Source organism: Excalfactoria chinensis, chromosome 3, assembly GCF_039878825.1.
Source record: "Excalfactoria chinensis isolate bCotChi1 chromosome 3, bCotChi1.hap2, whole genome shotgun sequence".
NCBI lineage: Eukaryota > Metazoa > Chordata > Aves > Galliformes > Phasianidae > Excalfactoria > Excalfactoria chinensis.
Window position 1 is genome coordinate 5,189,160 of NC_092827.1, and position 14,107 is coordinate 5,203,266.

General features: G+C 58.6%; 2 protein-coding genes across 2 annotated transcripts; one reads left to right on the forward strand and one right to left on the reverse strand.

Moving 5' to 3' along the window:
• The first annotated feature begins 3,490 nt into the window (after nucleotides 1-3,490).
• On the forward strand, nucleotides 3,491-7,030 carry SLC35F6 (solute carrier family 35 member F6). Its single transcript, XM_072332611.1, has 6 exons — nucleotides 3,491-3,609; nucleotides 5,266-5,338; nucleotides 5,408-5,579; nucleotides 5,687-5,899; nucleotides 6,027-6,137; nucleotides 6,357-7,030. Exons 1-6 carry the CDS (start codon nucleotides 3,533-3,535, stop codon nucleotides 6,824-6,826), a joined length of 1,116 nt encoding a protein of 371 aa, XP_072188712.1. The 5' UTR covers nucleotides 3,491-3,532; the 3' UTR covers nucleotides 6,827-7,030.
• Nucleotides 7,031-7,280: 250 nt separating this feature from the next.
• Nucleotides 7,281-12,747, reverse strand: CLU (clusterin). Its single transcript, XM_072333208.1, has 9 exons — nucleotides 12,617-12,747; nucleotides 11,601-11,710; nucleotides 10,622-10,770; nucleotides 10,374-10,544; nucleotides 9,882-10,299; nucleotides 8,807-8,920; nucleotides 8,044-8,270; nucleotides 7,654-7,838; nucleotides 7,281-7,474 (listed from the first exon to the last, which is right to left on the reverse strand). The coding sequence occupies exons 2-9, from the start codon at nucleotides 11,683-11,685 to the stop codon at nucleotides 7,468-7,470; spliced, it is 1,356 nt and encodes a 451-aa protein (XP_072189309.1). The 5' UTR covers nucleotides 11,686-11,710; nucleotides 12,617-12,747; the 3' UTR covers nucleotides 7,281-7,467.
• Nucleotides 12,748-14,107: the final 1,360 nt, after the last annotated feature.

Genomic DNA, 14,107 nt, shown 5'->3' on the forward strand with positions numbered 1-14,107 from the left:
TGAGGTTTCTCAGTTTCTCATGCCAAAGTATATTTGTACTGCTGATTTACTTTCAATATAGAGAGAAATAAAGGCTGATTGGAATCTCGGCACCACTCGGGGCGCATCGCTCCAAGCCTCTCTGGGTGGGTTCTTGTGCTGATGGCTATGAGGCATCTCATAGCCAGGGTCACCCGAGTCTCCATGAGCCATCAGTGGAGCTCAGAGCTGCTCTCCTGCCTTTAAGTGGATCAGACAGGCTTCATTCAAACCCAGCACCTAATCTAATCATGCTAAGCTTGCAAAGAGCAGATCCGGCTTGCAGCAAGTCAATGGGGATGAGGCTTTTCCATCAGCAGCTTTCACCCTACTCAGCACTGGTGAGGCTGTACCTGGATACTGGGACCATTATTGCCCCCCCTCCCATTCACTCCCCTAGTGCCAAAGGGACATGGGCATGCAGGGAGAGCCCAGCACAGGGCCTGGAGCTCTGCTGGGAGAAGTGCTGAGAGAGCTGGGGCTGCTCAGCCTGGAGTAGGAGGGGGATCCCATCCATGGCCATAAATCCCTGCAAAGTGGTTACTCCCTCCCCACATCTGCCATCCTCCTTTGGATGAGTGACTTCTTTTTTTTCCACCTCTCAGAGTATTTATATTTCCGTGTCATTCATAACCCAAATATTTACAGTGCACTGGAGAGACTTAAAATTCCTGGCTGATATTAAGCAGTGTGGCCTTTTCCTTTGGGTACCCAGCATGGGGCCTGCAAAGAAGAAGAAGAGAAAGGGATGGATATGGCTGAGCTGTGCCATGTACACATGATGCTGGGGATGATGGCCACCAAAGGAGACATTGGGGTGACTCAAGGGGGGGCTTCAGGGGTTGGAGGAACCCTTGGGTTCTGGCAGGGGCAGCTTTGCTGGTGGGGCTCCATGTGAATCCCTTTCCACTTCTGGTGTCACCATGGTTGGCATCTCCATGCTCGATATCTCTATGGTTGTAATCTCCTTGGTTGGCATCTCCATGGTCGGTGTCTCTATGGTTGTAATCTCCTTGGTTGGCATCTCCATGGTCGGTGTCTCTATGGTTGTAATCTCCTTGGTTGACATCTCCATGGTCGATATCTCTATGGTTGTAATCTCCTTGGTTGACATCTCCATGGTCGATATCTCTATGGTTGTAATCTCCTTGGTTGACATCTCCATGGTCGATATCTCTATGGTTATAATCTCCTTGGTTGACATCTCCATGGTCGATATCTCTATGGTTGTAATCTCCTTGGTTGACATCTCCATGGTCGATATCTCTATGGTTATAATCTCCTTGGTTGACATCTCCATGGTCGATATCTCTATGGTTGTAATCTCCTTGGTTGACATCTCCATGGTCGGTGTCTCTATGGTTATAATCTCCTTGGTTGACATCTCCATGGTCGATATCTCTATGGTTGTAATCTCCTTGGTTGACATCTCCATGGTCGATATCTCTATGGTTGTAATCTCCTTGGTTGACATCTCCACGGTTGGTGTCTCTCCATAGCTTTTACCTCTCCATGATTGATATCTCCACAGCTGGCTTCTCCTTGGTTGACATTTCCATGATTGATATATCTCCTTGATTGATAACTCTATGGTTGACTTCCTTGTGGTTGGCATCTCCATGGTTGATATCTCCACAGCTGGAATCTTCTTGGTTGACAGTTCCATAGCTGACATCTCCTTGGCTGATAACTCCATAGTGGACATCTCCATGGCTGACAACCACATGGTTGGCATCTCCAAGGTTGACACCTCCATGGTTGGCATCTCCAAGGTTGACACCTCCATGGTTGATGTCTCCTTGGTTGACATCCCTGTGCCTTCTGCATGCTGATGTCACCTGCCATGATGTCTCTCTCCTCCTAACATTGTTTCTGATCCCTGCTTGCCCAGAGCCCCAAAGTGGGATGCCCCAAGAGCTCACCCTACACCCATCCCTCATCCAGCATTGGGACCACATGGATGAGAGTTGGATGGAGGCACGTGGCGGTGTCTGTGCCACCTCCATTCCCATCCCAACAGCGCTGGAGGGCAAAGTGCATGTTTGAAGCTGTGGAAAACAAAGCACAGCAAACAGGAACGGATGGCAAATCTCCATCTGGCAGTGCCATCCCCTTCCCATCCCCATCCTCCTGTCCATCCAGCAGGAAATCAGATTAGGGATTGAAATGAGCAGAGAGTGCTCTTAATAAAGGGACCGACATCACATCCTTGTTAATTACAGCAGGGCCTCACTCGGTGATGGACAGCCCAAGCATGAGGGTGAAGAGCTGCACGACTGTGCATGAGTGTGAACAGGTGTGCAAATAAGTATGCACACGTAGGGACCAACTGCATGCTAGCAGCCTGCAGTGTGCCCCAGCGTGCTGGATGTCCTCCCCATTACCCCCAGTGTATGCTCCATCCTTTGCAGCGGTGTTTTCCATGGGCGAAGGCAGTTGGGGAGGGCCGGGGGCTGTTTGCCTTCCTGTCTGCCATGAGCAATGATGTCTGAGAGCTGCAGTGCCACCAAAGAAGGAGAATGCAGCAGGGCAGGTGGGTCTCACTCCGCCTTCCCTCCCCCTCTCTATTTCGAGAGGACCCCCCCCCCCTTCCTTGGGATGCTCCAACCCCACTGGAGATGATGTCCACAGGTCCCAGCAAAGGAAGGGTTAACACCACTCGGCCTTCTTTGGGTTTCTCTTTGCTCTCATCTCCCCCCATCCTGTGGGTCACGGCCCCGACGTGGGATGGAAAAACAATTCGTCTCCTGCTGTCGGGGATGATGTTGGGGGGGGAGAGGGAGGGGAAGGGGGGCAAGGAGCCCACTCGGGATACAGAGAGAGACTGATGGGGTGGGAGGGGGTTGGAAGATGATCCCCACCAACAGGGTGCGTTGTGGGGGGGGGGGGGGGGGGAACACGAATGGCGACGATCCTGCAGCGGCGGCGCCATCTGGTGGCAGCTGGGGAGTGAGGGGATATGGGGACGGAGTGGGGATAAAGGGGATATGGGGTGGGGGCGATAAGGGGACACGGGAGCACCACGGGGGTACGGGGACACGGGGGGACAAAAGGAAAGGGGATCCATATGGGGTAAGAGGGCAGGGGGACACGGGGATATGAGGGGATAAGGGGACAGCACGGAGGTACGGGGAAGGGGGAGGAGGGGATGGAGATAGGACAGGGAGGAAGACGTTCCCCCCTCCCGTGGGGGCACCGAGCACGACCCCATTGCTCAGTGATGGGCTCAGGCAGAGGGGGCGTGGCCAAGAGCGGAGTGGGCGTGGCCAAGCGCGGAGTGGGCGTGGCCAAGCGCGGGGTGGGCGTGGCCACGCACATTGAGGCGGGGAAGGGAAGTGGTTAGAGGGAGGGAGCGTGGTCGAGTCCACGTGTGAGCGTGGCCAATGGGAGAGGGAGTAGGTGGGTGGAGGGCGGGGCTAAGCGCTTAGGGGGCGTGGCTAGGGAGGAGGGGGCGGGGCTTAGACCGCCCCAGTGCAGGGCGGGAGGTGGCGGCGGCGGCGGCGGTGGAGGGGTCATGGCGTGGTCTCGGTACCAGCTGGGCCTGGCTGCCCTCATGCTGATCACCGGCTCCATCAACACTCTGGCGGCCAAGTGAGTCCTCCCTGCCGCCCGGGCATTGAGGGGCTTCCCCAGTCCCAGATTCCAGGCCCAATCCCAAAACCAGGCCCAATTCCAAGACCAGGCCCAGCCCCAATCAAGACCAGGCCCAGACCCCAGACCCCAGGCCCAATCCTAAGACCAGGCCCAGCCCCAGTCCAAGACCAGGCCCAGACCCCAGGTCCATACCCAGACTCAGGCCCATACCCAGGCCCCATACCCATACCCAGAACCATACCCCATACCAAATCTCAGTCCCAGATCCCAGTCCCAGTCCCAGACCCCAGTCCCACACCCAGACCCCAAGGCCCACCTAAGGCCAAGGCTTCCTGCTTCCACCCCTGGCTGTTGGGGCACTACCTCCAGCCTTCACTGTGTACCCCCAGCTGGGCAAGGCATTGTATGGGGGCCGCATGGCACTGGGAGGGGAGGGTCAGGCCTGGGCTGGGAGCTCAGCTGATGGGGGTGGAAATGGAATATGTGGGGCTTGGGGGTTGCTTTGGCCCCATTGTAGATGCTTGCACCCCACAGCCCGGTTTCCTTGCACCTGCTCTGTGCTGCAGATTGAGCACTGGACTGAACACTCGCCCCAGGGAGTCCTATGTGTGTGTGCAGGATGAGTTGGGTGCTGCTGAGGATGGACCTGCTTGTCCAGCTCAGCACAGCACTGCAGGGGTGACATGAAGGCTCTGCTTAGCCTTGGTCACAGCAAGGTCCATAGGTGTGGAGACTGAGGCACGGGAGAAGATAGCACTGAGCTGCCTGTCCAAGGCTCTTGCGAAACACACAGTGGGGCTGCAGCGGTCAGAGGGGGATGAGTCATGCTGAAATCTTGCTGGCCTGGCTGTTAAGCCCCTGGTGCAGCCACAGGACGGCAGTTCTCGGCCTTCCTGTTGCTTGTTCCCCTGAGCTCAGCAGCTCTGCGGCATGCAACAGAGCTGGGCACATGTCACAGGGACTGTGTTAAGGTGTTATGGGGGCAGTGCTAGTATGTGGTGTCACCAAGAGGTCCAGCCCTGTGTAGGAAGACCCAAAAGAGGGGTTTTGTACCCTGCACCCCCAAAACACCGTGGCTGAGTGAGAGCTGCTGCCTCCACAGCCTGCAATCCAGCCTCCTTTTGGGGCCATTTGTCCCATAGCCCCCAAAGTTGGTGACATACAGGTAAAGGGAGGATATCAGGATCACCTCCCACAATCTGCTGTCCTCGCTGCATGGCTGGATCTTTCCTCTCCCACAAACGGGCTCAGGGACAGCGCATTGCAGTAGTGCGTGACACAGCGATGGTGCATGACACGGCGGTGTCCATTTCCTCACCTGTCACTCAGGGCTGGGAGCAGGGCCAGCTGTGTAGTTTCATCCCAGCACCTGGGACACACAGGCAGTGCTGTACCCTGACCCCAGAGCTGTCGCTCGGTTGCTGCTTTCCTCCAGCTCAGGGGCTGCTTGTGGTTATGTCACCTGAAAGCATCAGTGGGAGCAGCAAGCTAGAGCCAGGAGTGCTCTTGGCCACCCCCTGTTCTCTAGATTGGCCCCATGGCATGTAGCAAGTGGAGATCCAACTCTGCTTACAACTCCAGAGGGCGCAGACGGTGCTGGGTGTGCATTAGATGCTCCATCTCCTTCTCTAACCGTGCTGCTTTCCTTCACAGGTGGGCTGACAACTTCAGTGCTGCTGGCTGTGGTGGGACGGAGGAGCACAGTTTCCAGCACCCCTTCCTGCAGGTGAGACCCCAGCCCAGGGCTGTAGGGCATCCCGCTGGGTCCGACCACCCTGACCCACCTCTCCCATAGGCCGTGGGCATGTTCCTTGGTGAGTTCTCCTGCCTGGCTGTGTTCTACCTGCTGCTGTGGAGGGACCGGCGGAGGCCGGAGCCCAGCATGGCACCATCACAGCCCTTCAGCCCACTGCTTTTCCTGCCCCCTGCGCTCTGTGACATGACTGGGACCAGCATCATGTATGTGGGTGAGTGCTGGGGACGGGCTCTGCCTCTCTGAGACCTCAGTGGCGCTTGGACCCTGAGCAGAGGAGCGGTGGCACACATGACTCAAGGGTTCTTTCTCCTCATGCAGCCCTGAACATGACCAGCGCCTCCAGCTTTCAGATGCTGAGAGGATCCGTCATCATCTTCACCGGGCTCCTCTCTGTGGCCTTTCTAGGCCGCAAGCTGGAGCTGAGCCAGTGGCTGGGCATCCTGGTCACCATCGTGGGGCTGGTAGTTGTGGGGTTGGCTGACTTGCACAGCAGCCACGACCAGAAGCACAAGCTCAGCGAGGTGATAACTGGTACGTGGTGGCCCTGTGGGGTGCCTGCAAGGAAATATCCCTGACCACCTCTCTGTTCATGGCTCCAGGTCAGCCACTCTGCCTGCTCAGTGGTCCAGGGCTCAACCATCCCCTCTTTTCCCCACAGGTGATCTGCTTATCATCATGGCACAGGTGATCGTTGCCATCCAGATGGTGCTGGAGGAGAAATTTGTCTACAAACACGACGTGCACCCGCTGCGGGCTGTGGGCACTGAAGGTTTGCTGCTGTGTGGGGCTGGGTTGAGGGCTTCTTTGGGAAGAACCTCAAAGAGCTGCAGTGTGGGGAGAGCTGCTTTATGTGGGGGGCAAGGAGCGCTGATGGGGGTTGGGGGCTGGATAATACAGTACAGGAACAGTTGGCACAGGGGGAACAGGTCGCTTTGGGCTGTGCTTGAAGCCAGCTCTTGTCTCACACGTCACTCTTTCCTTCCCCCAGGGTTCTTTGGTTTCATCATCCTTGCCCTGCTGCTGGTCCCCATGTACTACATCCCAGCGGGCAGCTTCAGCGGGAACCCCCGGCAGGTGCTGGAGGATACCCTCGATGCCTTTTGCCAGATAGGCCGGCAACCCCTCATCGCTCTGGCCTTACTGGGCAACATCAGCAGCATCGCCTTCTTCAATTTCGCCGGCATCAGCGTCACCAAAGAGATCAGCGCCACCACCCGCATGGTGCTGGACAGCCTCCGCACCGTCGTCATCTGGGCTGTCAGCCTGGCTCTGGGCTGGGAGCTTTTCCATGGCTTGCAGATCTTGGGTTTTGCCATCCTACTGATGGGTGCTGCCCTCTATAATGGGTTGCATCGCCCTGTGCTCACCCGCCTGACCCAGAGCGGGGTTGATGGCAGTGAAGCTGAGCGGGAGGGATTGCTGCATGCAGAGAATGCTGCCATCAACAGTGAACGCTGAGCACTGTGCCCCTGTGGGACTTGTGGACGTTTTCCTTTCTGCTGCCTCACTGTATGGGGGCGTGGGGAGGACACTGCTGGGCTGTGCCTGCCTGCCCTTCACTGGCACAGAGGGGGCCAGCCCGGTGGGCAGAGAGCTCACAATGGGGCTGGCCCCACTGATCCACAACCTGTGTTGCTGCCAAATAAAGTGCTCCTGCCCGTGGCTCGCTCTGTGGTGTCCTGGCAGAGGGGAGGGTCCAGCAAGGTGAGCTGAGCCAGCTGCCATGGGGAAGAGAAGGCAGTGAGCCTCGGGGGTCCATGCATTGGCCCCACAGCAGCTCCACTCCTGCTGTGCTGGCTCTGAGGAAGCCAACTTCTCACCCCAGCACAGGAACAGGAAGGTGTCAATGGTGACAGCTCTCAGCTTTCTTCCCTTTCGCAACACCCAACGACTCATCCCAGCATTGCACAGCTGCTTTTACCACAAGGTTTATTTGTGCTGGGCCACAGCCCAAGAAGGCACAGGAGGAGAGCGCAGCCGACGGTGGGGGTTCACTCTACCTTTATTGTCTGGTTCAGGCCCTTGGGGGGCCCAGCAGCGGGAGCGGTGGTGATGGCGTTTGACCCACTGATGTGGGGATGGGGCAGCAGGAAGGACAGCTACTCTCTGCCAGAGGAAAGAAGGGAGTGGGGTGAGACACAACAGCCCCCAGCCTAAGCAGGCTGAGTGCTCAGCCCAGCCTCAGCTGGAGGGTTTTAATGCTTCGGATCAGCTCCAGCTTGCTGCATACACCCATAGGGGATGCAAAGGATGGGGAAGCAGGGGACACAAGGACCGGGACTCACATGGTGTTGTTCTGCTTGTAGTTCTGCAGCGCCTGCTCGGCTACGATCTCCATGAAGCGTGGATCATCCCAGGGGATGTCCCCAGGCACGGTGAGCAACAGCGGCTCCGAGTCAAAGAGCTGCACCGTCACCTGCGTGTCGGCAGGGGCTGACGGGTCCTCAAGGTTGGGAGTTTTGGAGAACACCTGCGGGGAAGGAAGCACAGAGAGAAGGCTCAGCCCCCATCACACCCCCATGCTGCTCTCCCAGCACTGGCACCCGGCCCCACAGCCGCTATTGTGCAGAGGGGACCGCACAATCGCTTCTTTCTCCCCCTGACCCACTTTCCCTCAGCTACGGAAGGGGGGGCCTGGAGCCTCTGGCAGAGCCCTGGGGACAATAGGAACGCACCGTGGTGACCTGCAGGAACCCATCGTTGCCCTGTGTGAGGTTGCCCAGGCGTGAGACCCAACCGAACTGGCGGTTGAGCTGGTCCAGGAGGCTGCTGGTGTTGAGCATCTCGGCCTGGAAGGCGCTGAGGAGGTCATCATAGCGGCGGGTGAAGCGCTCGGCCAGGCGCAGGGCGTCCTCAAACTGCTCCCTCAGCTGGCTCTGCACCGGGTCTGTCTGTGAGCAGTCTGCAGGGCACGCATTGGGGTCAAAGAGCACTGCAGCATCCTCATCCCCTGCGTCCCCTGCACCCCAATCTATCCCATGTGTCCCCCTCCCCTGCATTCTCTACATCCCCTGCACCTCCATCCTCTAAATCCCCATCCGCTGCATTCCCTGCACCTCTCTCCTGCATCCCCCTTCTCATCTCCTGCAGCCCCATCCCCTGTATCCCTATCCCTTATATCTGTTGCACATCATTCTCCTACATTCTCTGTCCCCATCCCCTGCATCGCCTATTCCACCCCCTGCATCCCCATCCTTTCCATCCACTACATCCCACCCCCTGCATCCTCATCCCTTCTATCCCCTGCATCCCTTGCATCCCCACTCCCTGCACCCCTATCCCCAACCCCTGCATTCCCACTCTCATCCCTTGCATCCCACCCCCTACAGCTCCATCTCCATGCCCCGCATCCCTTCACAGCCCCCTCCCCAACTCACCCCACACCTCCCCAGCCAAGCACAGCTCCCATCCTGCCCCCCTACCCTACCCCCTACCCACCTACAGCCAGGATCTCCCGGCACTTCTCGCACTCATCCCGCATCCTCAGGCATCCAGCCGAGTTGCGCCGGATCTCACGGCACACCATGCGATCAGTGCTGAAGTTACGGGACTCTGAAGAGAGGCAACACGTTAGGGAGCTCCCCACAGCAAAATGTGGCCACAGCAAGGACAGCATTGCCCAGCCACAATCACCCCATCAGAGACATGGAGACATGGATGGGGGATTGATGGATGGATGGGGAACCATGGTGGGTTGGATGGGGACAATGGATAGGGGACCGATGGATGGATGGGAGAATATAACTGGGGACAGCAGGTGGATGGGAACAGTGGATAAAGGACCAATGGATGGATGGGAGACCATGGATGGATGGGAACAATGGGTAGGGGACCAATGGTGGGGAACCACCGATAGATAGGGGACCAAAGGATGGATGGGGGACCCATGGATTGGGCAACCATGGGAGGATGGGTATAATGGATAGATAGGGGACCAAAGGATGGATGGGGGACCCATGGATTGGGCAACCATGGGAGGATGGGTATAATGGATAGATGGGGGAACACAGATATGGGACATCCCCCATTCCAAGCCACGGTCCAACGAGCCCAGATTGCACGGCAGGGCTTTTGTGATTCATTCAAGGACTTTATCCAGGGAAGTTTGACTTCACCTAAAAACATTTCCTGGCCCCAAACGAGATGTTTTCCGGACCAGAGAACTCTGTGCCAACTTCTGTTTTGCAATCAGCCCTGTTCCCAGCTGCCCTGCGTGGAGCCATGGCTCTGGCCCAGCAGACAGTGATGGAGGTGACAACACAGGGATGGTGACAACATGGGGACAGCCCCCGATGAGCGCATCCAAACCCAACACCAACTCATCCCCTTGGCATCTAACCCCTGTGAGGTGCAACTATAGGCATAAAACACCCCCAAACCCATCCCAGTTCTGCTAATGGCAGAACCTAAGACTCCCAGGTTTCCATGTGGATTCTCCACTGCCTTATATTAGGGTTGAGCTCATCCTCCACGCTGACAAGGAGGGGGAACCGTGGTGGTGCTGTGCTCCTACCTGTCGCAAAGCCCCCCAGCGGGTGCTCCCAGGCGCCGTGCCCCCCATCCAGCATGCGCTGCGTCATCTCAAAGAGCGGCTGGAAGAGGCGATGGAAGCCATGCACTGGGTGCTGCAAGAAGGGGTGCAGCTCCCGGGACAGCCTCCTACGTGGCACCAGGTGGACACGTTGCACGGGTGGGACGAAAGCTTCACGGAAACCACCAAAGGGAGGCGTTCGGAAGAAGGGGAAGGTGGGCCCGTAGAGCTGCGTGCTGTCCTGGAAGATGTCCTCAACTCCATCCTCCATCAGCCCAAAGCGCTCCTCCAGGTCCTCGAAGCGCCGCTCCTGCCGCTGCTCCCGATCCAGCAGCTCATCGATGCGCTCGCCGTTCACCCAGATGGAGAAGGGTGAGGAGTGGTTGAGGAACTCCTCCAGCTGCAGTGGGATTGGGGTCAGCTCAGAGTCCAAAAGTCCCCACTGCCCGCTATGACAACCCCAACACAGCTCACCTGGCGGCCCACCAGCCCCGAGCCGCTGTGGCACATCTTGGAGTAGACACGCATGCAGGTGTGCTTGAGGCAGGGCTTGCACTCCTCCCACAGCGACAGCATCGTCTCGTTGCACACCTCCTGCTTCTCTGACAGCTGCTTCTCCTTCTCCAAGGCCAGCTTCACCGCCTCCTGCACGGCACAGTGCACAGCCCCTCCAGATCAGCTCCCTGCAGCCCTGCTCCACCAGCCCTCCCCACCTCACCCACCTCCTTCCTCCTCTTGGTCTCTTCCAGCGTGTGCAGCATGGCCTGGTGCTCCTTGCTGGTCTTGTCCATCAGTGTCTTCATCTGCTTCACCCCATTGATGGCGTTCTCCACTTCAGCGTCAATGTATTTGCTGCCGGCTGCTGAGAGCTCTGTGGGGAGGGTGGATGGGGGGATGGATGGAAGGGACAGAGGGAGGATGGAAGGGAGGATGGAAAGGAGGGAGGGAGGAAGGAAGGATGGAAGGGAGGGAGGATGGATGGATGGGAGGATGGAAGGGAGGGAGGAGAGATGGATGGAGGGATGGATAGATGGATGGATGGATGGATGGATGGATGGATGGATGGATGGATGGATGGATGGATGGATGGGAGAGAGGAAGGAAGGAAGGATGGGAGAAAGGGAGGATGGATGGAAGAATGGAAGGGAGGGAGGGAGGACGGAAGGATGGAAGGGAGGGAGGATGAAAGGAAGGGAGGGAGGGAGGAAAGGTGGATGGTAAGGAGGGAGAGAGAAAGCCGGGATGGGAGAGAGGGAGGAAGAAAGGATAGGAGGATGGAAGGGCAGGAGGAAGGAAGGATGGGAGGGAGGGATGAGTATCTCCAAGCTCACTGCTCCCAAGACGAGCCAAATTTCCCCCAGTGCATGCAAACATTTGCTCACAAAAGTCAAGTTCACAGAAAAAAAAGATGACTTAGAAACCAAACCTTAACCCAGCTGGGGCTGCATCCCACTGCCCTCTGCAGACAGTATTTGGGCAGCGTCACCAATTGGCTCCCCCCGACCCCTGCCCAGTAGCCACCTTCAAGCATCCAGCCCCTGTCCCACGTTCCCAGTCCTCAAGGAGGACGCCCTGCCCCATCCCCATGGGCACAACACTCTCCCCACTGCCAGCAGGGAACGGCCTCCCCAAAAGCAATGGGCACAAGCGTCCTTCCCCTGCACCTCCCCACCCCTACACCCCAAAGCCCCCCCCACTTACGTTTCAGCTCGTTGGAGGGCATGAGGCCTTGCCCCCCCTGGCAGACGAGCCCCAAGCTGAGCAGGGCGAGCAGCGGCAGCTCCATGGTCCCGTCCCAGAGCAGCTCAGACCTGCGTGGGTGAAGGCAGTGAGAGGGATTGGGATCCGGGCACGGGGCTGTGAGTCAGCAGCGGGCACCGGGCCACCGCTGTGGGCACAGCATCGAATAGGGCTGTGCCAAACTTCGATGCAGCCAAGGCACCGAGCAGGACTTTCTTCTCCTCTTTTTCTTCTCCCTGTGTTCACACGGGGGGGGGGGGAGGATATCGGGAAGGGCTGGGGGGAGGCAAAGCCGCCATGGGGCTGCCCCCAACAAAATAAAGAGCGTTGTGCAATAGCCCAGCTGCAGCGTGTGGCTACTAAATGCCCCTGTAATAAAGAGTTGTGCAATCATCAGCTGCACAGTGGGGCTCCAGCACCATCCCTGGGCTCAGGCCTTCCCTAAGGTGGGGGGGGGGCGGGGTGTCCTGGCCCTGTGCCCCCACTGCAGCAGCATTGCTGCTGCATGGCCCCATTGCTGCCCCACAAGAATACTTCTACCTCCCCCCCTCAAATGCTGATCATCCCCCCAAATAACTGCTGCCCTCCTCCCCCCCCCCAGCAAACAAGTGATGTCGTCCCCCAAAGAGATAACTGATGCCCTCCCATCCTGCCGGGCACACAGCATTGTGGGAAACTCCTGCCTGGTGCATCACATCCCTTGGCACAGACAGAGGGCAACTAGGGGGGCATAGCTCTGCCTCCACAGTGGGTCCCTATGGACCACCAGAGGGTGGGAAGGGAAGGGAAGGGAAGGGAAGGGAAGGGAAGGGAAGGGAAGGGAAGGGAAGGGAAGGGAAGGGAAGGGAAGGGAAGGGAAGGGAAGGGAAGGGAAGGGAAGGGAAGGGAAGGGAAGGGAAGGGAAGGGAAGGGAAGGGAAGGGAAGGGAAGGGAAGGGAAGGGAAGGGAAGGGAAGGGAAGGGAAGGGAAGATCCTACCTGCGCTCAGTGCCGGCTACCCCGGGAGCTCCACCGCCCGCCCCCACCCGCCCCCTTTTATCCGGCCTGCCGCTGCGGGTCCGCCCAGCTCCCAGCCCGGAGCTTTCTGGAACCGGCCCCCCCCGGGTCGTCCTCCCCCCCCCCCCCCTCCCCCCTATATCCGCCGTCTCCCCGACGCAGCAGGGATGGGCGCGGCTTCGCTTCCCCTCCAACCCTCCCCCCCCCCCCCATCCACCCCCCCTTTTATTGGGGAAACTGAGGCACTGAGGCACGTAGTCCCTCTTTCCACTCCCTGCCTCCAGCATGGGGACGTGCCACCAACCCCCCCCCCCTTGGAAACGAGAAGAACCCCATTGCAAAGAATCTCCAAGCGCCGAGCGCAGCCCCCGCAGCGATAAGCGAGCGAGGACCAACGGGATAACGCAGCCCCGGGGGAGGTGGGGAGGGGGGGAGAGGGGGAGTGGGGAAGGGGGTCGGAGCGAAGCGGAGCAGTGGGAGGAGCGGCCACGGCGGATGGGGGGGTGCAGGGGGAGGAGAGCGGCTCCGCGAAAGCGAAACTGAGGTACGGAGAGAGCGAGGCTGCGGCAGAGCGGTGCGGGCACCTGGGGGGGTGTTGGGGGGTGTATAGGGGTGTATAGGGGCTGTGTGTGGGTCACTGTACGTGGGGGATGGGGGTGGGATGGTCGTATCTCGGAGGGATGCGTGGGGGTTTTTGGGGTGTATGGGGTGGTCGCGCATAGGGATGCGTGGAGTTCGTGGATGTACGGGACTCTGTGCATAGAGGTGCGTGGGGGTGCACGGGGGGGTGTTTGTGTTTGGGAGTCCGTAGGGGTGTATGGGACGTTGTACACGTGGGGGTGCATGAGGGTATGGGGCTGTGAGTGGGACACTGCATAGGGGTGCATGGGGCTGTGTATGGGATGCTGTGCATAGGGGTGTTTGGGGGTGCGGGGCTGTGAGTGGGACGCTGTGCATGGGGGGTGTATATGGGACACTGCATAGGGGTGTTTGGGGGTGCGGGGCTGTGAGTGGGACGCTGTACATAGGGGGGTGTGGGGTTGTGTATGGGACATTGCACAGCGGGGTGCAAGGTTGTAAGTGGGACACTGTGTAGGGGGTGTGCAGGGGTGCAGGGCTGCATATGGGATACTCATATATGGGTGTGTGCATGGGGATGTATGGGGATGCAGGGCTGTGAGTGGAACGCTGCGGAGGAGTGCACAGGGTGTATGGGATGCTCATATATAGAGTTGCATGGGGGCTTATGGGGTGTGTGGGACACTCATGTATGGGTGAAGGGCTGTGTGTGGGACACTGGGCATAGCGGTGCATGGGGGTTCGTGAGGTGTATGGGGTGCGTAGGGGGTGTAGGGTCACGAATGAGACAGTCATGCATGGGGTGAATGGGACATTCATGTATAGGGTGCATGGGGATGAGTAGGGCACTTGTGCATTGGCTTGCATAGGGATGCATGAAGGTGCAGGTTCATG